Here is a 24,669-nt window from a genome sequence, read left to right as displayed (position 1 = left end):
GATATTTGTGCAGCGTTACCAGAGGCAACTTCCAAAATCCAAGAGGAAGAGGAAGCAAAACTTCCGGATGGCTCCCTCTCAGAAACAGGAGGGCGTGGGTTTTGTTGTGCAGACTGGCCACGGCGTTGTTTACACCCACATAGGAAGAGGGTTGGCAAACCGATACATGAATCACAGCCTAAGACAGGTCCTCTCCAGGGTGGGTCCCCACTTCAAAGATAACTTTTATCTTCTGCAGACATGTTGCACCTTCTTCGTTGCCTTTCTTACCTGTTTGCTTTGTTTCATTCTGTTTTGTTGTTTGAAGCAGGTGAGCGGCTCCCTTAGGCCCCAGAGGCTGGTGCTTATGTGGTAACGCCCCCCCCCCCCCACACACACACGAAAGAAAGGCTCCCCAGTCCCATCAGGTGGGGCTGCAAAGCCGGCTCCAAAAGGGGGCAGCCACTCCGGATGGGGATGGCGTCTTTCACCACTAGGGGCCTCCCTAAGAGAAGTGATCGGACCGGAGCTCCAGAGACCAGCCCCTGCTCAGGTCTCCCCGGTGTATGGCCTCCAGGGAGGTGCCACGCATTTTCTGACCCACAGCAGCCCCAGACCAGTCTGGACTGGCAGGTGAAGAGCCATTAAAGACGCCTTCCTCTTTGTGGGCAATTTTTGGCCTCGGCGGTTGGCAACCTGGGGCGGAGGTACGACTTGACCGGTGGTAACGTGACGAACTCCAGCTTCCACCAGGGAGTCAGGCAAGCACGAAGCAGGATCTCTGAGGCGCCCTCCCCCGCCTTGCGGTTGCCCTCCGTGCCCAGACCCGGGCCCATCAAGATGAGAAGCAGAAGGCTCAGCAGGATGCAAGAGCGGGCAGCCTGGCCGCCTCTGTTGCACATTTTCAACACCACCCCACGTCCCACCCGTCCTCTGAAGCGGGTAGTGAAAAGACCGCACAGTAGGAAAACTGCAGACCCATTACTTGCCCTTAAACCTGTCCGCACGGGGCCTGGGAGGGTGTGGGGAGGGGGGGTGCCAAGGAGCTACGCCTTAGCCTTAGGTGGCTTCAGCTCTTTACCCGGGCGGTTACTTCATTTGCAAAATAGGGAAGGACCGAATGGCTGAGCTGTATTTGCATATTGTTTTGAGATGAGCATCTGAGGAGTCACTCTGAGCTTCTTGAAACTGGAATGGTTTTCTAAACTAAGCCATGTTAGAATCCTTGCATGCCCAGAACACACCTGAGTGTGAACACAACCAAATTGTGTTTAGTAAAAATTACATGTGGTGGCGCCTGGGTGGCTCCGTCAGTCAAGCCTCTGACTCCGGCTCAGGTCATGATCTCACGGGTCGTGGGTCCGAGCCCCGCGTCGGGCTCTGTGCTGACAGCTCGGAGCCTGGAGCCTGCTTCGGATTCTGTGACTCCCTCTCTCTCTCTGCCCCTCCCTGACTTGTGCTATCTCTCTCTTTCTCTCTCTCAATGATAAATAAACGTTAAGAAAACATTGTTTTAATAGAAAATAATAAAAGTTTAAAAAAAAATCACACGCGGAGACCTGTATGTGTGCGTATACACATATGTACGTGCGTGTATGTCTCTATCATCACTCACTCTACCTCCCGGCCTCCGACCTCCCCTCTGTTCAGCAAATTCTGGACGCTTTACTCTAGTCTTTTCAGCAGGTGAGCAGAAAAGACCAATTCAGGGCCAACAATTACCTGGGTTGCCCTCAAACTCCAAACAATCTTATCTGCAGCATCTTCACGGCTCTGCAGGGAATCCAGAGCTCTGGGAGGCTGGGTATAGCCTGCAGGTGCCAGCACCCCAGGGCCTTTGCTCTTGAAGATGCTATCAGCAGCTTCCTGCAAGCAGTAAGTGGTGGCTGTTTCCTTCTGGGCCCTGCGGTGTGGTCAGGGAGCAAGCCAGCCCCCACTCCAGCCGCCTTGCCACACACCATCTGTCCCCACGAAAACCCCAACCAGTGTTGGGGCCTGCCTCTACTCCCCCTGCCGGGACCAACCCTGGCGGACACTAGGCCAGTAACTGTTAGGCCCTGAGCATGACTCTGCAGAAGAAAGAGCTGCAACTAGAGAGAGGGACCGCTCTCCCCTCTGAGAGCGGAAGTGAGCGCGAAGGTTCTGGCTTCCACAGGCAGGAGCGGCCGCGTCAAGGAGTCCGGAGTCCTTGAAGCACTTCCTGGTGACCCCAATGATTCTATTAGTAGCCGTGGTGATAAACACTCAGGAGCACCTCTCCACTGACGTCTTCTATAACCCCCCGGGGTCACACACTGCGAACGTCCAGTCCGGAGGCGGAAACCATCTTCCTGCTCTTTGCAGCTCCCCAGCGGTGGGGCTCAGCCTGGAAGCCTGGGCAGCTCTAGAAGGTTGGGTGTCCCGGGAGAAGCAGTACTTGCTCAGAGGGCATTTCAGGCAGCGTCAGACAACCCCTAGAAACTGCAGGAACGCTCTCGGAAGCACGGATGGCCCCCTCGGGGCTCCGTGGCGGGGGGCCGCGTCACAAACCACCGGCCACATCCGAGCAGCGCATTTGAGTCACTTCCATGTGAACCTCGGGTGAAGACACAAATAGACCCTTTGATGTGTGGGTCCCTAACTCAGAAGCCATGTGCTCACCGGGCCTCACAGAGGTGCTTGGGGTTCCCTCCTCCCACTTCCTCTTCCTTTTGGTGAAAGGAAAACACACGGAAATGACCTGGAAAGGCCGTCGGGGCCGGCATTTCCTGGCTGTCACCGCCGACGAATGCCTCAGTGCACGTGAAGAGGGGACCCTGGGGTGCTGGGGAGCAGAACCCCAAAGCTGGAGCAGGGGCTGTAGGGCCACAGGCCGGGCCTTCCAGGAGCCAGGGGGAATGTTCATTCATTTCTTCGTCAAATGCACACTTACAGCCGGCTGGGTGCTGGCCCAGTTAGGTGCACTGAGAATTCTGGGGGAGATCCCTGCCTTCGGGAAGTTCCATTCTAGTCGGGGAGTCCCACAATACCCAAGTCACTCTGGCTAGTCAGCCACCCCGTCCAACAAAAATGTGCCAGGGGCCTACGATGTGTCAGACAAGTCATTGCGGAAAAAAATCGTATGTTACGGGCGAGAAGCACCTCTATACACACCCACTCTAAGCCAGACTGTCCAATGTAAGTCTGGATTGACAAGCTGGATTGATCACAGGGAAAAAGAGGGGGAGAGGGGTGGAAAGAGAGCTTTGTCTCAAAGGATTAATCCGTCGGGGGTTCTTAAACTAGATCGGGAGGGGCCGCTGGCATGCACGTTCCCAGGATGGTTCTCTTCCCACAAAGGTGGCCCCGGATGAGAAGCAGCAGCCCAAGCCCCTGTAGAGCCGGTGAGGGGCGCACACCTCCTCCACTTACCCGGTGCCCAGTCTGCGACCAGCCAAAAAGCACGGAAGAGGCATCCAAGCCGTCAAAGTGCCGGTCTTGGGGCAGGCTGGCCCCAGCCAGGGCCACCACAGTGGGGAAGATGTCCAGCACGCTGCAGGAAGAACAAGACGGCGTTGGCCCCAGCTACTCCCAGACTCTCTCCCTGGCCCATGCTGTGGTCAAGGCCCACCCAAACCAGCCCAGACTGAGCACCGACATCCTCCCATATGGTCTGCCTCCTCTGCCTGCCGGTCCTTCCTTCAGGTCCCACCTGGATTTCTGCTCCTACAAAAGGCAGAATGGCACTGTGGTTTAGCACCCAGGCTCTGTGGCCAAGTGTTACCGGGTCTCAAACCCCAGAGTTATACCTACCTGTCTTCTCAATGCCTCCATTTTCTATTCTCTAAAATGGGCATGATCATAATAGTGCCCACCTCACAGGGTATCACATGGATGAAACACATAGATGAGACATGTAGAAGATGATGGTATTTGTGTCATCGTTATTCACAAGGGCTACCCTATGGATCTAAGAACCAAGAGGCTCTACCTGTCACCAGCGAGGCCACAGCCACTGGCTGAGAGGGAACCACGTGTAACAGGCATCTGCTAGAGAATGTTCACGTCATTATTCCTGCTCTGGGTCTCTGTGTCACAAATATTCAGTCTTTGTTTAAAATGCCATGGCGGGGCACCTGGGTGGCTCAGTCAGTTGAGCATCTGACTCTGGCTCAGGTCGTGATCTCGTGGTTTGTGGGTTCGAGCCCCGCGTCGGGTTCTGTGCTGACAGCTCAGAGCCTGGAGCCTGCGTCGGATTCTGTGTCTCCCGCTCTCTCTGCCCCTCCTATGCTCACGTTCTGTCTCTCTCTCTCTCTCAAAAATAACTAAACATTAAAAAAAAATTAAGGGGCGCTTAGGTGGCTCAGTCGGTTGACGGTCCGACTTCAGTTCGGGTCATGATCTCACGGTTTATAGGTTCAAGCCCCTCAAGGCGCTCTGTGCTGACAGCTCACAGCCTGAGGCTGTTTCTCCCTCTCTCTGCCCCTTCCCTGCTCACACTCTGTCTCTCTCTTTCTCAAAAATAAATATAAAAAAAATTTTTTTTTTAATTAAAATGCCATGGTATGTGAAACGTTCCACCCCCTTTATTTCAGTGATTTCTTCCCCATTACAAAATAGTAATAAATGTTTACGGTGGGGGAAAAGAAATAGAACACCCAGAAATATAAAAGAGAGAACAACGCAGAAATCGTCCATCACCCAAAGGCAGCCACTGTTACCGTTTTGGTGGGTTTTGTTAACGTGAGTTTTTAAGTCACGCGGTGCAACTTGACTCTATTATGGGGCACATCGCCCACCAGCCTGCTGTGTTTCATCAGAAAAAAACTCTCCAGCGTAAACAAATGGACCGTCCTTTCAACAAAGCTGTTTATCTGAGGGCCAGGCCAACTGAGTCAGCGGGATGTGATGCAGTCAGGCGGGCAGGCCAAGGTGAGGAGTACTCCCCCAGATAGAGGCCCTGGTTCGCCTGAGGCTGGGCACAGCACCAAACTTCAGGCACGCTCTGAGGGAGGCCTCAGGGGCCACCTGCCCCGCTGCCACCACCCGGAGGTCCGGGAACAAGCCTCTCTGCCCGCCCAAGAGGGGCTGCAGAAGGGGCTCGCCATGAGGCTCCGCCTAGAATCCCGGACAGAATCTCTCCCCGGACGATGGCACGGATTGTTTCTGGTTTGCCTTCTGTGTTCAGGATCCACATAGCTAGTGGCTTATCTCTCGAGATACGTGTCCCAGGGGCTGGGCACCCCACACAGGCAAAGCCAAGGAGTGCAGAGTAAGCATGGCCAGAGTACGGCACAGTCCAGAAACCTGTCCGGAGTCCAAGGATCCTGCTACAGACCAGGCAGTGCGGAGCAACGCAGTCTGAAAAGGCGGCGGCGGCTGGGGCCGTTTGTTTGAGCTTTCTCGAAGCTGCACCCCTAAAGGACACCGGCATTGCAGATGGGTCACCAGCGAGCAGGAAACACAGGGTCTGTGTCAGGCTGGAATGGATGGCATGCTTTCTCTTTCCATCTTCGGTTTTCTCCCCTGTATCATGAGGCTTCACATTCTAATGAAATAAAGCACTAAAGTCTCATGTTCAGGGAACCTTAACGTCTCAGAATTCATGCGTCAGGATCCTCAGAGGGACTTCATCCGCCCAGAGCACAGAGAAAACCTTTGGCCCACGAGAAAATCTTCAACATCTCCGATGACTGGCCAATCCAGAATTACTGCCAAGCTCAGGCCGTTCCAAAGTCTTTCCTTCTGTAATGGAGGAAGCCGAGCCCCCGAGGTCAGGCCCAGAGGAGGGCACACACAGTCCCCATACCATCCCGGGGCTGGGCCCGCAGACTCAGCTTGAGCTTAGAGACAACATTGGTCCTAGGGAGGCCACCAAAGGGACCCCAGCTGCTCCAAACCTCAACCCCCACCTAAGAAACTGGTCCTGACAGTCTTTGAAACCTTCAAGAAAGAGACCAAAAAAAAAAAAAAAAAAAAAAGTCTACATTTTCAAGTTTCTGTGGCTGGTGATACTTGGGATGGGGGCTTTGGGCAGGACCACGTTCTGACTTTTGTGGGATATATGGGAACTTGGGCCTTCCTGGGCCCCTGCTTCCGTACGAAATACTAAAAATCATATTTCATATCTGTATTGACAGAAAGATGCATATATAAATAATATATATTAAACCATTGTCTTCAACTGAAAAGTTCTTTTCTTCCCCCCTTCTGATTTTAGAAGAAGTTAAAAATCTCACGTGTCCCGGGGCACCTGGGTGGCTCAGCTGGTTGAGCTGGTTGAGCCTGGGTGGCTCAGCTGGTCTTACTCTGGCTCAGGTCATGATCTCATGGTTCGTGAGTTCAAGCCCCGAGTGGGGTTCTGTGCTGACAGCATGGAGCCCGCTTTGGAACATCTGTCTCCCTCTTTCTCTGCCCCTCCTCATCTTGTGCCCTCTTTCTCTCTCTCTCAAAATAAATAAATATTAAAAAAAAAAAAAAAATCTCCTGGGCCCGGCCCTCCACCTCCCTGGCCTAAGAGACAGTCGGCCTTGGCTTCTGGAGGGAGGAAAACCACACTTCACTGGGGTTATGAGAAGTGACACAAAAGGCTGCCATCAGAGTGGGCCAGGGGACACCTTTGCCGGTTGCCCATGTGAGAATAGTTTCTTCTTTTCTTAACATGGCTTCAGCCAGCCCACGGCACCGAAGGTTGTTCAGAGGAAGTGTGCGTATTTGTGTCCCCATGCAAGGTGTCACCCCAGGGACCCGGGCGTGGAGAGCAGGCCGTGGGGAGGAGGGTGCAGGAGGGCCCGGCTGGAGCAGAAGGGCTGCTAGGAGCTTGCTTGGGCCCAACAGCCCAGGCTTGGGACGCCTGCGGATGGGAACCCAGGCTCTGTGCTGGGCTGTCCTGGGGGGAGAGCATCCCGGGCCAGAGGGAAGGGCTGGGAAGGGAGGTGTTTCCTGGAAGCTGGGGACATTATAGCTGGGAAAAGGCGGTGTGATCTGAGGGCGGGAAGCGGGAAGTGGCAAGGAGGTTGCCAAGGAAAGGATTGGGGGTGCGTGGGCCCGGACACAGAGGGAGGAGAGAACAGAACTTCCTCCGGATCAAGAGCAAAGGCGGGGGAGGGGCAGTGCCTTTTTAGCGCTTAGTTGTAAGTTTCTTCCTGTTGTAATTCCCTCTTGTGACCCCAGGGAAAACTCGGTACCCACCCCTTCCTGGTCTAAGCCCCTCTGCGAAGCGTTGAGGGGCTGCAGCTTCCCCCAGACCCCTGACTCCGGTCCTTCTCAGAGGCCAGTATAAGAACCCAAGAGCACTGTTTTCAGGGGACACGGGGGTCCCAGAGCATCAGAAGAGCCCGACACAAAGCACGCATATCCGTTCCACAGCAGAGCATAGCTGGGAGCGGGAGGTGGGGGGGGTGCACACAAGGCCCCTCCCTCTCTCCCCCTCCACTGCCCACCGCTAGATGCAGGAAAGAGTGGGAGACTTGGAAAGGAGATGCGTGGCTAGACCTTGCTCTCACGGTGACACCGAACCACAGGGCACTGACGTGAACATGGCCTTCTTGTAACTTCCACTTCCGAGACGTGTGCCTCAAGACGGTACAGAGGCAGGTGAATCAGCCCTCCACGCAACCGGCTGCGTTTCAGGCATCTGAAGAGAGCCGCCCAGCCCCCACCCCCCCTCCGGGACCCTCCGGTCTCCAGGCTAAACGGAACCTTTAGCTGTTTTCCCAAAGGAGATGTGGCCACCTCGTGTTGCCTCAGTAATCGCAGGAGAGGTTCTCTGCTCTGAATAGAGATGGTGGCCTCCCAGCTCAGAGATGCAGAGCATAACCTTCACGTCTTTGTATACGGCTATGAGACATCACATCAAAGCTGTGGCTCTCAGGGGTGCTGGGCTGGCTCAGTCGGTAAAGCATCCGACTTCGGCTCAGGTCCCGATCTCGCGGTCTGTGAGTTCGAGCCCCGCGTCGGGCTCTACTCCGACAGCCTCAGAGCCTGGAGCCTGCTTTGGATTCGGTGTCTCCCCCTCTCTCTGCCCCTCCCCCACTTGCACTCTGTCTCGCAAAAATAAATAAATGTTAAAAAAAAAAATTAAAAAACAAAAAAAAGCCACGGCCGTCAAGCAGCATGAGTGTGTCTTCCCAGGGCACATCTGGTCCCACCTGGAAACATTTCGGTTGCCACAGGTCAGGGTGAAGGTGCCACTGGCATTCAGTGGGTAGAGGCCAGGGATGCCATTCAATATCCTACAATGTACAGGACAGGCCCCCACAACAGAGAATGATCCTGCCCAGAACGTCAACAGTGCCAGTGTGGAGCTAACCTGCATTAGAGGCTGAGGTTCAAACCACCAGGCCCTTACGACACATGTCGCCAAAGCCCCGGCCTCCTAAGTTAGCTCCTAACCATCAGGAACTTTCTGTGTGATTTGCTCGCTACTCCATCCCCAGTCCCTAGGGCAACGCTTGACCCACAGCTGGACACAACAATAAATATTTGTGGAATAAATGAATTTCCCTCACTCTGTAATTGTGTCACTGGGCTTCGGGGTCAGGACATGTGCGAGACCTTTCTTTGACCTCGCTACGTTACGCGGGTGCACGCTGGAACATTAACAGCGATTATCTCTAAAAGGGAACCAAATGGAAAATGGAATTCGTGTGGACCCCTCCTCCCTCGCCACCCCCCCCCCCATGCATTTGTCACTTTTCTGCATTCATGTGAGGACTTGTATCAACCTGACCACTCTCTTCCCATAATTCCTCGGGGCCACCAGAATTGAGGTGTAAGGTATTCTGGCCTTAGCTCTATGGCTCAGGGGACTTACCTCTGGTCTGCAAGGAGATCTATGTCCCTCTGAGGAATAAAGAACTAGAATAGGGGATAAGTACTCTGGGGGAGGAGGGAGTGCCTGGTGGGGTTTCCAAGGACATGAAGTACCATCGGTTTCTTGAAAATGGATCTGAAGGCTATTCTCCTCAGAGCCGACCCTGAAGGAGTCATGGAAAACAACAGTAGACGCCTGGTGGCCTGGCCTGACAGTAAGGACGCTCCACCCAAGTTTGCTTTAGGTGGATTTATGTGAGGAAACAGCCAGAGGGTGAATTCTATGGAGATGAACTTTCCTGCTTCAACTGAGACTACTTTAATGCCAAAAAATATCCTCCGAAGGGGCCGACGTAACGGATCAGCGCTGTCCTGGTAGAATTCCAGGAGCTGTCGAGCAAACGCGGTCTTGTACCAAGACTCACTTTCTTGGGTCACCAAACGGTTGCCTCAGTCCGTTGTCTCCTCCGGGGCCTTAGGCCACGAACGCCACGGTGCCGTGGTATCATGGCGCTGTGGTTGGCCATAGGTGCAAACGCCCTTCTCACGTGAGGAGCGTGTGCTCGGTGTGCAGGGACGGAACTTGAGAGCTTGCCGAGTTATTTGTGCGTGCGCAGCCAGCCCAGCCTGTGAACACTTGGCCTGACTGCACCAAGTCAGCCCCATAAAAAGCAGTCCATCTGGCCCTCTTCCCGGCCGGCCTGACATCACAGACTCCAGCGCTCGCCGTGGTCACACCTGCCTGCACCCCCTGATGGCACAGGGCTGACGTGGGGTCGTGGGGGCCCGCAGGCTGCCAGGGACGGTGCCTACCCACCCGCCCTGGCCGTCAGAGCTGTTAACCCCTCCTTTCCCCTGGCCTTCACGGCTGTCCCGGCTCCCCACCGGGTCTGGGGATGCGGGAAGGAGCCCAGGGAGCTTGTCTTCCCCTGAGAGGCCGTGTTCTTGAGGCCACGGCCCACTGGGCTACAGAACTGGTTCGTAAATTAGCCTCTGACCAGACCAACAGCTCTGAGCCCCTGAGCAGCGCCCGGCCACGCCCCCTTGCCAGTGACTACAGAACCACAGAGAGGAAGTCCCCATCTGGATGAGCGACACGTTCCCATCACGGGTCTTGGTTACCCACCTGAGTGGAATCGCTCTCGGAAGGGCCACCACAGCCTCGTGCTGTGTCCAGGAAGGGGCCTCGTGGATCTGCCTCAACAGGGAGCTAAGAGCGAGGGTGAGATCTTCGAACAGAGGGAGCAACCTCACTGCAGAAGCTTCCTTGCCACGGGTAGGTATGTCTTCACCTAAAGGTGCATTCTTTCCTGGCCAGCCCAGTGGGGCCACCTCCTTCTCCCTCCCTTGCAGGGTAGGCGGACACCTAGGTGCCTTTCTTGGGCCCGTGTGATTGCTGGCGATATGTTGGCTTCCTGCGGTCACCCTGAGGACACCTGCCCTACCCCCAAGGATGGAACAATTGTGGCTTACGCGGTCTATTCCCTCCCGTCTGCCGGGCCCAAGACAAAAAAAGGGACACGCTACCGCTAACCTCTCTGATGGTAGAGCACCGACGTCAGGAGCCACCGCCATGACTCTGCATCAAAGGCCACAGAGCCCGCCCAGTCCCCTCTTGTCACCAAGATCATCCCCAGAGGATGGCTTGCAAAGAGCCACTGTGGGCCCTAACTTAGCACGTGGGATTGCCTACGGAGAGATCCATGTGGCTACGATCAGAGCTGTAGGAGGCATCTGGGAACGCCCGGCCAAGGCAGGTGGCCGATGAGGCCTCTCTTCTCGAGGTTTCTAGCCGCTGGAGCCTCGGTCCGTGGTTTTCTAGCCCCGAATCCCAACATTTCAAGGTAGTTCGGGTCTCATACCTTAACAAGGCAGTGCTGGTGACGTTGATGGGAACGGTGCCAGGCCAGTAGGCCAGAGCCGGGACCCGGTGCCCACCTTCCCACGTGGTCTGCTTGGCTGCACTTCCCCCTGTGAGACAAGGCAGGTAGTTGGTTTTCCAACTGTTCAAAAAGCACTGAGAGTTTCTGATCACTGCAGCAAAGGAATTGCTTCTTTTTGTTTTGTTTTGTAATTTACTGTTTCAAGTTTATTTTGAGGGAGACAGCGAGCAGAGGAGGGGCAGTGAGGGAGGGAGAGAGAGAATCCCAAGCAGGCTCCACGCCGACGGCACAGAGCCTGATGCAGGGCTTGATCCCGCAAACTGCGAGATCATGACCTGAGCCGAAACCAAGGGTCGGACGCTCAGCCTACTGAGCCACCCAGGCTCCCAGGAATGACTTCGTTTATAACCAGCTATTTTTATTCCTCTAGCCAACACCTTGCATTCCCTGATTTTATTTCACCGGATTCAACATAAGTAAATGGTTGCTTCTGTCATTCTCTGGGGAACCACGTTGCTTCATTTTCTTCATGACCCTTTTATTTTAATGTTTATTTATTTTTGAGAGAGAGAGAGAGCGCACGCACGTGTGCATGAGCAGGGAAGAGACAGAGGGAAGGGGACAGAGGATCCAAAGCAGGCTCCCCGCTGACAGCAGAGAGCCCGATGTGGGGCTCAAACCCATGAACCGTGAGATCATGACCTGAGCAAAGGCGGAAGCTTAACCGACTGAGCCACCCAGGCGCCCCCTTCACAACACTTGTAATACTTCAGGCTGTCTGGTTTGTTCATTGACTTTCTGAGGGTGTATCTCCACTCCCTGAGACCTTATCAGCCTTATGCGCTGAAGACATAGCAGGTGTTTAACAAACAGGTCGAATAAAAATGACTTTGTCTTCTTGCTGACCATAACGTGACCGTTTAGGATTTCAAAGCACAATTATTTGGGGCACCCGGGTGACTCTTGGTCTCGGCTCAGGTCGCGATCTCAGTTCATGGGATTGAGCCCCACGTGAATCACGCGAGCGTGGAGCCTGCTTGGGATTCTCTCTCTCTCCCTCTGCCCCTCTACGCTGCTCATTCTCTCTCAAAATAAATAAACATTTAAAAATATATACAATTATTTGAAAAGAGAGAAAGGCAGAAACTCCCCCAGCTGTGTGATCTGCTCAACGCCCAACAACTGATCTGGCCAGGATTTTATTGTTGTCTTTTGGTTTGCTTTGCTTTGTTTTTCCGTGAGTTAATGAGTCGTTCCCTTGTTGTGGAGACAGCATTAGTAATAGCTCTGACCTCTTGCCTCTTGGGGGGGATGGGTGGGGTAAGGACAATCTACGTGCAATCTATGAATTTCCACTTTGGTAATTCAAGGAATGATTTTTGTTACCACTAAGTCAAAAGTGACCACCAGTATCATGAGGACCGGCGGGCTGGAGGAGATGAGGTCATGCTTTATGGAAACATCCTGAATGCATGGAGCACTGAATTATCCATGACCATCCCCACCACTCCCACACACACCCCACCCTCATCCCAGCTGAGCCAAGGATTCCACAAAGTTAGCGTGTAGAAAGCCCTTCCAAGGCAAACGCGGTATGCGGCTCACACGTACTGTGGTCATGCAACCTCCCCATGCTCGGCTGGCGTGAATATGAGAGCAGTGATGATGGGCGGGAGGGGGCTACCAGACCCAAGTCTCTGCACTCGCGCCTCAGCGAACAGAACCTTTGATGTCCCTGGCCCAGCACCCCACACCGGAAATGCTCTGCATTCTTGGGATTTTCTCATAGCCAGCTTTGGAGTCCCCCAAGTGTTGAAGTAAGAAACCAAACACAAAACAACTCACGTCTACGGGCTGTTTATGCTTAGGGGTGTGGGGCTCTCGAAACCAAGTGGGGTTCGGCAGGCTGAAGGGGAAGCTCTTTGGCCCGCCCCAAGATGTCTCGAACGCATTCTCCGCATCGGGCGCCACCTCTCCCATAAATACGGACAGAGCCCACTCTCAATTTTTCACGCACATGGAACAGAGAATCCAGAACTGCAGCAAGCCTGAAACGCACTCCCACGTGGCTCTGGAATGCATAACTCATGCTGCAGTTCAAGGCCAAAGAGCAGGGAGGAAGCATCCCCGACCGACCGCACGTGCTAGGACTCTGCAGATAATTCCACCCCCGGGAGGGGCATTTGCACGGAAGTTTGGGGGATCGGTGGGTGGAACTGTGGAGCCTGCTTATGTGCATATCCACGCCGCACAAAATTCCAACAGACTTGCTTAGCCTTTGAGGGCAGATGCTAAGGAAGAGTGGAGTGTCCAGTTCTAAGAAATAAGCCCAGAGTCCTGTGGGTCAACCAGAAAGCAGGAGCTGAGCACCTGTCCTGCGGCGGCCGTGGGCACCAGGGTTTGGTCTCCGCCTCCAGCACGTTTCCAGAAGAATACACCAGCTCCTAATTAATACATTTGCTAATTGGTCTTCACCACCAGGGGTTCTGCTTGTTGGCCACAGCCTCTTCTGTCGCTCTTTTTCAGGCTATTGGTTTTCCTGATTCGTTTTTCAGAGAAACAAATATTTCAATACGTTTGCCTTATTTCAGCAGGGGGTTCAAAGCTGGAGAAGCAGGAGAAATCCAGCCAGTCATCACAAGTGTGCCTGTCAACCGAGTGGACGGTCCCCACGTAAAGATTCAGGGGGTAAGAGAAAGAGGTTGGCTTAGAGAAGCCCCTCTGTGTGGCCACTTGAGAAGCGATCCCCCCTTCTGCGTCATCAAGAGCGGCCAGCCAGTGCTGGCTGTCCCATGGCTGCTGGTTCTACGGGAAAGACACAATTACATATTCCAGCCAGGCCCGCAGACCTCCTACTCTAGCGGAATTTATCTTAAAGGAGTCCAGAGTGTGGGTAAGCAATTATAAAACATACATCCCCTCCTTGTGGAATTGTTATATTGTACACCTGAAACTAACAGGACACCGTACGTTCATTATACTTCAATTAAAACTTTTTTTTTTCTTAATGGGGCGCCTGGATGGCTCAGTCGGTTAAGCGTCCAACTTCGGCTCAGGTCATGATCTCACGGTTCGTGGGTTCGAGCCCCGCATCGGGCTCTGGGCTGATGGCTCAGAGCCTGAAGCCCGCTTCCGATGCTGTGTCTCCCTCTCTCTCTGCTCCTCCGCCACTCACGCTCTCTCCTTCTCTCTCAAAAATAAATAAACATTAAAACGTTTCTTTTCCTTAAATCCCCCTCAGCGTAGAATTGTCTTGCCCCAAATGCCAGTATCTCGTTGGCACCGCTAAGGGAACAAAGTTCAAAAGATCCCACTAGCATCCCCCGTGGGTGCCCAGAGTTGTGGAGTCTGATTATGAGAAACATCTAATGCCGTTAGAGCTAAGGCTGAGCCCTAGGACAGCTGCCCCTGGTCCCCTAGTTCTCATCAGTGATACCTGCTCCCACTAATGGAAACCCATTTGAGTTAAACACAATAATTACAGTAATAATATCTCCTATTTACTGAGCTCCCCCTAAGCACCACGTTAAAGTACTCCCAAGCATAAGGCTAACTGCTTCCCTGCATTATCTCATGTAATCCTAGTGACAACCTTGCAAGCCAGGCACTATTATCCCCGTTTTTCAGATGAAGAAAACCAAAGCTCAGAGAGGGTAAGTAATTTGCCAAAGGTCACACAGCCAGCAAATGCCAGATCCAGGATTTGAACCCAGGTCTAACTACATAGCCAGCCCCTGGCCCATTAAACCTTCTAGGACAGTGGCCCCCTCTCATCCCTGAATGCATATTAGGATCACTAGGGGAGGCCAAGGTTCCCTTCCCAGAAATTATGACTTAATTTGCCCGGGATGGGGCCTGGACATCAGCATTTTCTAAAGCTCTCCTGGTGACTTAATGGGGAGAGCACCCGTCTAGGACAAGGGCAAGGAGGGCAGGGGGAGAAATCAGGAAGCGGACACAACGCGCTTCAAAATTAAATGCGGCTTCTACGCTTTTTAAGCCTCAGTTTTGTATTGCCCACACCTTTTTACCTTTAAGCCACAGGATCCTACGTGTGCACCTGTTACTTACAGTAAGCGAGAACAATAGGTAAGCCCATAAACTGAACTTCTCTGCGCTATTTTTTGTTTCGAAAGCTATCTGTCGGTGTAGATAAACCTTCAAACTTTGATCAGCAGCACCGGCACCTTAAAAGTGTTGGTTACATTTGGCTTTCTGTCGAGAAATGCACGTCTTATGGTCATGAGAACACATTTTAGTGCACTTGTGGTTAGTGATGACTCTAATTAAGGCAGAACCTCTTACTTAAAGCAATAAATATTTAGCCTCAGCAACCAAAATATAAACAGAACCATGATTCATGAATTTGCTTGCTCGTTCTTCCCCAGCTGCGGAAGTGCAGCGGCATATTCCATGATGCACGGAGACCGGGCAGGCCGCGCTGAGGAACAGAGGTCTTTCCCAGAAAGGACGCGCGGCCATGCTTCCCCGAGTCCGAAGGGCAGCCTCGCGAATGACGAGTTTCGCAAGCTTGTCAGCACAACCGAACCACCAGAAGAACCCCCAGAGATTCCTAATAAGTCTAGGGTGGGCCTCTGACTCTAGGTGATTCTGATGCCAACGGTCTGAGGACCAGAGTTTGAGAAGTATTAGCAAGGTAAGTAGGAGGATGTCTTTGGAGTCAGGCAGGTGTCGTCCTACATCCGGTGCCTTCCCTTCTCCACGTGTGACCTTGGGCAGAATTCTTTTTTTTTTTTTAATTCTTTTTTTAACGTTTATTTATTTTTGAAGGAGAGAGAGAGAGAGAGAGAGAGGGACAGAGCGTGAGCGGGGGAGGGGCAGAAGAGAGGGAGAGAATCGGAAGCAGGCTCCAGGCTCCCAGGTGTCAGCACAGAGCCCGACGCGGGGCTCGAACCTACAAGCTGTGAGATCACGCCCCGACCCAAAGTCGGCCGCTTAACTGACTGAGCCACCCAGGCACCCCTTCCTTTTTTTTTAATGTTTATTTTTGAGAGAGAGAGCGTGCACGTGCGAGTGAGCAGGGGAGGGGCAGAGAGAGAGGGAGAGAGAATCCCAAGCAGGTTCCACGCTGTCCGTGCAGAGCCCGATGCAGGGCTCGAACCCATGAATCATGACATTGTGACCTGAGCAGAAATCAAGAACCGGACACTCAATCGACTGAGCCACCCAGGCGCCCGTTGGGCAGAATTCTTAGCCTCCCTCAGACTCCGTCTCCTCAGCCATGAAGGGGAAAAATGATTGTAATTATCCGATGCAGTTGTGGGAAAAGTTACATAAGATAACGTATATAAAGCTCTGAGCAAGGTCCTTTGGCATAGCACCTGCCGGAAGTGCCCAACCAAAGCCATCCGAAAAGGCTCAAAAAACAAAAAACAAACAACCCGAAACTACCCACGGACAGAAAACAGCAGAAGTTGCAGGCTGGCGACTCACACACTGGGTTCAGCCCTCTGACAGTGAGGTTTGGCACGAACAGTATTTTCTGAACTAATTTTGAATGTCATTAGACAGGGTCCTCTCTCCAGTTTGTGGACTCCCTAACACTGCCCGTGACTTAACAAAAAACAATCGTTTCTTCTCTTAGATTACCTGCCTGGCATCTGTATTTGTGACCTGGGTAGAAGACCATGCCTGTCCTGAGGAGTGTGCATTCTATAACCTTCTAAAGAAGCAGGCTTCGTTTCTAAATATAAATACTCGTCCTTGCCAAGGATACCCGTAGCATACTAGTTTTCTAGAAACACAGGGCAGACGGGCCTCTGTTTGGACCGAGGACTCTGGCTGGCCTGGGGTGGCCTTGAGCGTGGTGATGGGGACATTCCAAGCCGGGTGGCCAATGTCCCAGAAGGAGACACAATTTGACTTCCACTGCGCCCCCACCAGCTGGCCCTGCTCGCCCCCCCTCCCCAGGGCCCACAGCCAACATCCCTTGTCCCTCTCTCCCTCACCCAGCCCCACCTCTGACCTTTCTCCACCCCACCCCCTGCCCCAAACTGCACAGAAGGCCCAGGACGCAGAGCCTGCTTCCCAGTGGGAAAGCTTACGCAACAACCTGATAGCATTAAATTACAAACAACCAAGGTCTCTTAGAAGGCTGAGGATGCCAAATTCAACAGAATGTTTCCTCATCACCAAGGGGGAGGAAGGAACAGTTCTGCTCTTCAAATAAAACAAGAAAAGATTTTCCAGACAGAGAGGAGCAGTCAGTTAGGGGACAAACAAGGTGTGAGTTCTGTCCCGGGTAGGAAAGAGGTCTGCAGTGGGGAAGGGCGGGTCAGGGGCTCTGAACCAGGACAGCACTGGGGGCCGGGCCGGCGGGGGGGGGGGGGGTCCGCATCAGCCAGGGGGCACGCCCCGCAGGCCCTCTTTGTTTGGGAGAAAGTAGGGGCGCTCTGCTTTGCCCCCGGCTTCCCCCACGCCCCGGTTCAGTTTCTCCTCGCCCCTGCAGGGCGCAGGCCAAGCCCAGAGGAGCATCCTCACTCCTGCACGGGGCGAAGAGATGGCTCCAGGAGACGCTGCCTCATCCCATCAGCTGAGCAAGGCGGCTCAGCCAGGAAAGGAAAGGGAAGACAAGGAGGGGGGCCTGGGGCCCCGGGAACAGGGGAAGGCAGCGCGTGGCCTGACGTAGCAGGCTGGCTGCGGGGAGAAAGAAGCCGGGCTCTGGGTACTGTTTGTCCTACTCCGTTGCGAAAACATTGACCGCCTTCTCTCCTTCATCTGCTCTCAAGACTGGCCCCCTTACAGTGGGGTGTGCAGGCATCCCACTGAAGAGGAACCCGGATGAGGAGGAGCAGGTGGCCCAGAGGGACCCCCAGCCTCCCTGCCGCCACCTGAGCCCCCTGGCCTCGCCCCTTGCACGCAGGGCTCTGCCTGACTTCCCAGAGTGCCCAGCAGCGTGCTGGGCAGAGAGGAGGAGGAAGGTTCTGGAATAGCTGACAGGAAGCCGGTTTGGAGAGTGAGGAAGGGGAAATGTTTACCCCTATGCAAAGTTCACCTTCAGGCTTTCCTGAGAAAAGAGGAGGATGGCATCCGGCCCCCACCCCACCACGAAGTCAAGGGCTGTGCCCCACGGGTACCATAGTAAGCCGCACTTGCATGCCTCGCCCCCCCAAAGAAGAGTGTCCTCTCAAAGACTGAAATCCAGCTTCCGAGCAAAGTTTCCCAAGACTGAGTCTCAGAACACTTGGAAAGTTACCCATACGTTACTTAAATTGCCCACAGTGTTTGGTAGGAAAACCTTGTTCAGGGCCATTTTCCCATCCCCTTCCTGTTCTCTTTGCGGGGGAACCCCCGCCCCAGGTCTGTTTCAGCTGGGAACAAAGAACTGAAGAATCATGGGGGTTAGGAGGAGACATTCATGAGGCTGGGTGCCTCGTGGGCAGTACCCCCAGCTGACCCTGCCAGCCATCTAGTGAGCTGGGTCTACAGTCCCCCCTTACAGGGGAGGAAACTGGGTTGTCCAGGGGAGCGGCCCGGTGGGCACCGATTCGTAAGTTGCGTGGAGATTCGAGCCCCATCAGGGCTCCCAAAGCCATTAGCTCTCTCCACCTCTCCACTCTGCCTCCTGCAGATTTAGAAAGATTCACACTGTTACAGAGGCTGAAGACACTTTCCTTGACAACCATGGGGTCCAAAGAAGCAGCCTAGGATTTTCCAGACGGCTGAGCAGTTAGCCGGGTATAACACAGCGTGAGTAACAACCATCATGCGGGTTGAGTAATGAGCTGGTGGAGGTCAAATGACATGGCCCCCTTGACCAATGGCCAGCCTCGGAAAGCCCTCCGCCCTGCTCCGCCTCAGTTTCCTCCTTTGGCCAACGGGGTGGTTGGAATGAAGATTGCTGAGATGTGCTCCTACCCTGGCATTCTTTGAATGCCGGAATATTCCTGGGGATTCTGTCACTTGCTTTTCTCACTTATCACCTGGGGCTCGGCAGAAATGAGTGTAGTCTTGTCCCCCTTCTCTGCCCTCAGCCCCACTGACATAAGAGGGGGTCTTTTAAAATTGAACGAGGTGCTGGGAAGAGTAGGAGATGGCGGGGGGAGGGGGGCAAGTGTTACAAGCGTATGGGGTTTTCTCTGGGGCTTTCTCTGGGGGGAGGAAGGTGTCTGCGGTCCCCGCAGAGGTGATGACGGCATATCGCTGCGAATTTGCTCACTGCCACCGATTGTACACATCAGAAACACATCAAAATGGTTAATTTTATGTTACAGAATCTCACTTCAATTTATTTAAGTTTATATATTTATTTTGAAAGAGAGAGAGAGAGAGCTGAAGGGGCAGAAAGAGGGGAAGAGAGAGGGCATCCCAAGCAGGCCCCACACTGTCAGCACAGAGCCAGACACGGGCCTCGATCCCATGAGCCCAGAGGTCATGGCTTGAGCTGAAAGCTAGAGTCGCACGCCCCACTGACTGAGCCACCCAGGCGTCCCTCACTTCAGTTGAAAAAGTTGAGTAATGTCGCCTTCACTCTGAAAAGTTCCCACAATTCCACATTTCTTTAGAATGAAGGCCAAAATGGTTCTCCTCAAACAAAAGACCCTTGACCGCTGGCCCAGGCTCTCCCTTCGGCCTTGCCGCCCCCGACTTCATCTGCTTCCCCAAGCCCCAGACACACACACAGGCTCCTACTCTGTGGTCCTCCCGCCCCTGCCCGGGCTGCTCCGAGCTCCCTACCCTGCAAATCCCTAGCTGTGGCCGACTCATTCTTCAAAACCGAAACCACTCGGGGAAGCCTTCGTGGAAGGAGGGAAGGAGGGAGGGAAGCCACCCTCCTGTGTGGGTGCGACGTCCTTGCACTCCCCTTGATCATGGAGTTCTCACCCAGAATTATAATCTCCTGCGTAAGTGCAGGCTCCCGGCACTGTCTCCTGGAACTGCCCGTGGTGACGGAGAAGGTCTCTTTTCACACCGCCCGATATGGTGGCCACCAGCCACATGTGGCTTCTGAGCCCTTGAAGTGTGGCTCGTGTGTCTGGTGTACGAGACAGGGGGGCCCCCAATAGGTGGGGCTCAAATTTTAACCTGCATCAAAGAAAAATCGCCCGCAGGACATGGTAAAGCACGGACTGCTGGGAAAACGCGGATCACCAGGATCTACCCCCAGAGTTTCTGGGTCAGTAGTCTGAGGGGTGGTGAGGTCCTAGAATTTGCGCTGTTAAGTTCCACTGATGTAACCTGGAAGTTCCAGACTCCTACAGTCTCCACGTGGACATTCTAGCTCGGTGGTTCTCGGAGTGTGATCTCTGGACCAGCCTCATCAGCATCGCCGGGGGGCCTGTTAGAAACGCAACCTCTCCGCGGCCATCCCAGACTTACTGCGTCGGACCTGCGGGACCCCCAGGGGGCTCCGCGCGTTAAAATCTTAGAAACACTGTTCTAGACTGTCACTCCTTAAAGCCAGGGGCTTTGTTGAATCTTTGCGTCCCCAGCACTGAGCACACTTCCTGGCACGTAATAGGTGCTCAACAAATGCCCGTAGGAGCGAGGACGGCAAGGAAAAGTGGAACTTGCCCAGCTGGTAACGGTGTTTCTCACAGGGCAAAGCACTTCCCTCAAAGAGCAGGGCCCCCTTCCCCACAGCTAACCCTAATTCACTCTTTCCAAACGGTCTCGTAAAGGGGAGAGAGACAAGAGAAGGCAGGTCTTCAGATAAGAGCTCGGAGGCCATCTCCTTAGGGAACAGAGAGCTATCTATGCAGGGGCCGCTTAGTGACACAGCTTATCCACCCCACCCGAGGTCTCCATGCCTTCTGGACTTGGGCCCTGGAGAGTCCGGATTCCAGGCTCTTCCACGCTTTCCAGGTGAGCGTTGAAGCTGGCCATCTGGTCTGAGGGTCTCCCAGGCACGGGGAGGAGGAGACACAATCCGCTGACGCAGCAACCACCCCCAGCGTCCACGGCTTCTCTCTAGGGCTATTGTTACCAAGTACCAAGCACATTTCCATCCTCCTCCAGTCCTGGTACCTTTCTCTGCCCATTTCTCCAGACAGCTTTCCTGAACCGGACCAGCCAAAGACATCACTACGCAGGCAGAGAAACAACATCCTGAGAGATGAAGCAGACCAGCCACTGACAGGCTACGGGGAGATGGCGCCCAGGTCTCCTCGTTCCACGGCTCCAATCCTCAGGGCACGAGACCCGGCTGCCGTCCCGGCAGCTAGTCGCTGGTGAAGTTCTCGAAGGGATCTGATCCGACAGATACCAGGTTAAAGGTGACAAACACAAATGAAAGATCAGCACTCCCTTCTCGCCACTGGCCACGAGATGCACGAATGTTCTAGTTTCTAGGTAACTGCAAATATTCTGCCGGACTAATAAGAAAAGCAGTTTGGGGGCGCCTGGGTGGCGCAGTCGGTTAAGCGTCCGACTTCAGCCAGGTCACGATCTCGCGGTCTGTGAGTTCGAGCCCCGCGTCGGGCTCTGGGCTGATGGCTCACAGCCTGGAGCCTGTTTCCGATTCTGTGTCTCCCTCTCTCTCTGCCCCTCCCCCGTTCATGCTCTGTCTCTCTCTGTCCCAAAAATAAATAAACGTTGAAAAAAAAAATTAAAAAAAAAAAGAAAAGCAGTTTGTGTCCTCTGACCTGGAGACACCGGAGGCTGAAGCTCAGGAGCTGGACAGGAGGGAACTCTCGCCCAGGGGGCAATCTCCCCAAGCCCACCCCCGACCCCCTCGGATGCAAGCACTTTCCTTAAAACTTATTTTAATCTTTTAGGACACACCCACGCACTTAAACCCTCTCTCACCTAGAGATAATTACTCCTAATCTTTTGTTACTTTTGGTACCTCGAGGTTTTTCTGAGAACTGGGGAGCCTGGGTGGCTCAGTCGGGTTAAGCGTCTGACTCTTGACTTCAGCTGAGGTCATAATCTCGCAGTTTGTGAGTTCAAGCCCCGCATTGGGCTCTGCGCTGACAGTACAGGGTCTGCTTGGGATTCTCTCTCTTCCTCTCTCTCTGCCCCTCCCCTGCTCACACACACACACACTCTCTCTCTCTCTCTCAAAATAAATAAATAAACATTTTTAAAAAAGATTTTTGAGAATTGGTATGCTTATTTGGACACAATAAAATCATACTTGGCATACTCCTTTGTAACCTGTTTCGCTCCCTGAAAAGTACTTAAGGTAAATGTTTCCAGGTCAATAATATGCATCATGTCAGTGGTTCCTTAGTATTTCTTTAAATGTGCCTATCTTCCTTAAGCACCCCTCTCTTGCTGGACACTCAGGTAAAGCCCAACTCTTTTTTAAAAAAAAAAAAAAACCTATGCAGGGCTCCCGGGTGGCTCAGTCGGTTGAGCGTCCAACTTTAGCTCAGGTCACGATCTCACGGTCTGTGAGTTCGAGCCCCACATCGGGCTCCCTGCTGTCAGCACAGAGTCTTCTTTGGACCCTCTGTCCCCTTCTCTTTCTGCCCCTCCCCCACTCTCGCACGCACTCTCCGTCTCTCTCGATACATAAACTTAAAAAAAAACAACCTATGCAATGAGCACCCCCTCACATACATCATTGTGCGTTGGCTAATTATTCCTTTAAGAGGAGGAACTGATGGGTCGACAGGCATCTTTTCCAAGCCTGGGGTCCTCACTGCCGAATTGTCCCCGGCACTGCAGCTGTCTTAGGAAGTGAGGTCCCCGGGGCGGAGGGGGAGACTTTCCCAGAGCACATGGGCACTGAGCTGGGGGCTGAGGGAGGCAGCGTTATGCGGTGGGGAGACCACCAACTTCAACTTGGGTGGCTGGCTCCACCCTCGCAAGCTGTGACCTTGGGCAAGTTATTCGGCCTCCCTGAGCCCCTCTCCTTCTTCATCTGTAAATAGAGGTGTTACTCCCTACCTTTCAACAATGTAAGGTTTAGCGAGAACGTATTTGTGCCCTGAACGTTTCCTGAATGAATGAAATGAATTCATGGGTGGAGGGAGGAAGGGATGACTGAAAAAAAAGATAAACAGGAAAGAAAAGAAAGGAAGAAGGCCAAAGTTTGCAAGGGCAATGGAATGAAAGTCAAGATGAAGTGTACTTGCTGGAAGGTCCGTGGACTGAGGGCAGGTCTCCTGAGGGAGTCCAGGGGTGAGGGGTGAGGGGTGGGGGTGGGGAGGAGAGAAAGGGGTGGTCGAGGCTGAACAAAAACGCTCTTATTTCCCAGTTTATTTCTTCCCTGGGAGCTGGTGGCTGGCGAGCAACCTGTCTGCGGCCAGAACATTCTAACGATGGCCAGAAGGCCTGCACGTGAGCTGGTCCTCCCAGAGACAGAACCACACAGCTCGGCCTCGGCCCGGCACCCACGGTGGGACGCACCAAGCCCAGCAGAGCCCCTACCTTGATGAGTCTGCCACGATCCAGTGAAGGGACCCACGCTCCCGGCCAGCTCACACTTCTGAGCCCACGGGCCGTTGTCTCCTGGAAACCAAAAGAAGCAACACGTAGAGATCAACGGGCTTCTGGGCTCTTTTGCCAATTCTCCCTCCCTCGTCCCATACCCCTGTGCAGCATAGGGGACTGGGCAGGAGAAGGACCCGTAAAAACAATTATGATCCGCTGCCCCCATTCCAGACTGGCACCTGGGACCCGATGCGCCTGAGCTGCCGGAGGACTGCACACACCAGCAACGCCAAAGTCACTCATTAAAAGTTGAGAGCGCCACCCAGAGGGCCCTCAATCAATACAGAAGAGGCCGGCAGGGCACCTGCTCTCCGCACAAACTTTTCCAGGGGCTCAGCCTTGGAGGCCCCAGTGGACAGGTGCTCAGCCCTCGGGCCGACAAACACTAGCAGGAGGCCGAGTTCCAAGCAAGCCCCCTGCCCTGTGAGAGAGGATCACTTAGCCCAGACTCTGCCCTTGAGGGGGGTGCGGGTAGGGTTATCGAGTAGATCTCAGCGTGTCGTTACTACTTCACCTGTAAACCAGAGGAATGTGTTTTCTCTTGCCGTGCGGTCGACTTTGTCCTTGATCTGGCCCACCAGGCGGTCCATCTCCCGGAGAGCTGCACCATATGGCCTCCGGCCCCGTCGGTCTGCGGAGAGCCGTGTCCCGGATAAGGGTACATGCATATGAGCCAGGGCCACGTACAGCAAGAAGGGCCTTCCGCTGGCACTGAAACGGGAAAGCCAAGAGGGAGTTCTCCAGAAGGCTCTGCTGGCCTGTTGAGGGTCTCCGTGGCTCTCCCTCGCCTCAGAGAAAAGCCCCAGAACTCCTTCCGCCCCAGGTGCTCAGGAAGTACCCATCGCTCCACAACGTTCCAAGGGAATGTGGAGATAATCCGGTTAGCCGATCAACAACTGCGAGTCATTGTAATAATTGTTACTGCCCTTTAACACTTACTGAGAGCCTGTGAAATGTGACTCGTGCTGACTAAATTCGCCCTCATACTAACCCTCAGGTTCCCTTTCCCAGATGAAGCATCGGAGGCTTAGGGGGACAGGGCTTGTCCAAGGTTCCCTAATTCGTAAGTGGTAGAGTCTGGATTCAAACTCGCATCTGGCTGACAGCAAAGCGTTTGGTCTTAACTGTTGCACGTTAAAGCCCAGTGCAAACATATTTTAAAATTGTATCTGTTCTTTTGCAGGATCCCGGCCGTCACATCCATTCCCAGCCTCGGCCCTTCCCTAAGAGATGAATGGATGACTCAGGTTGACCACAGGCCATTCCAAGGACGCACATGACCGCCGTGGAACATCTAGATCAAGGATCCGTTACAGGCCCAGGCGCTGGCTGCCCCTATTCTCACCCTGAAGATTCCCCCTCCTGGGCGTGGAGGGACCTGGGTGGCCTCTGCTTCCTGTCTGTCTCCCACCCCCATTCCCAGGCTAGGATCAGGATCCAGGCGGCTGCACAACCGCAGCCTCACCCCTGCCTGAAGCAGCAGGGACCTTCCCGGAGCCCCCTCCCACAGACCTTGCCTACGGGGGGAGGGCATCTCCCAGGGGACACAGTAAGGGTAAGGGGAGAGCTCAGTCAAGTTCATACAGAGCCGTGATAGAAGCATGGCTCTTTTTACCCCAGCTCCCTCCCCCAG

At 53.9% G+C, this 24,669-nt stretch overlaps 1 protein-coding gene across 11 annotated transcripts in view; it reads right to left on the bottom strand.

Moving 5' to 3' along the window:
• Window positions 1-24,669, bottom strand: part of ARSG (arylsulfatase G) — a 110,656-nt gene that overhangs the window by 5,729 nt on the left and 80,258 nt on the right. For 7 of the 11 annotated variants that reach the window (XM_047832110.1, XM_047832118.1, XM_047832116.1 and 4 more), the window contains 4 exons: window positions 23,551-23,747; window positions 22,974-23,054; window positions 10,614-10,722; window positions 3,370-3,490 (listed from right to left, as the gene is read on the bottom strand). In XM_047832110.1, the coding sequence (XP_047688066.1) occupies window positions 3,370-3,490; window positions 10,614-10,722; window positions 22,974-23,054; window positions 23,551-23,747 (508 nt within the window). The remainder of the gene's footprint in view (window positions 1-3,369; window positions 3,491-10,613; window positions 10,723-22,973; window positions 23,055-23,550; window positions 23,748-24,669) is intronic. The other 4 variants (XM_047832120.1, XM_047832115.1, XM_047832119.1 and 1 more) reach the window with 2 other exon arrangements.

The sequence above is a fragment of the Prionailurus viverrinus genome, chromosome E1 (genome assembly GCF_022837055.1).
Source record: "Prionailurus viverrinus isolate Anna chromosome E1, UM_Priviv_1.0, whole genome shotgun sequence".
Taxonomy (NCBI): Eukaryota; Metazoa; Chordata; class Mammalia; order Carnivora; family Felidae; genus Prionailurus; species Prionailurus viverrinus.
This window is presented reverse-complemented; position numbering and strand designations above follow the sequence as displayed.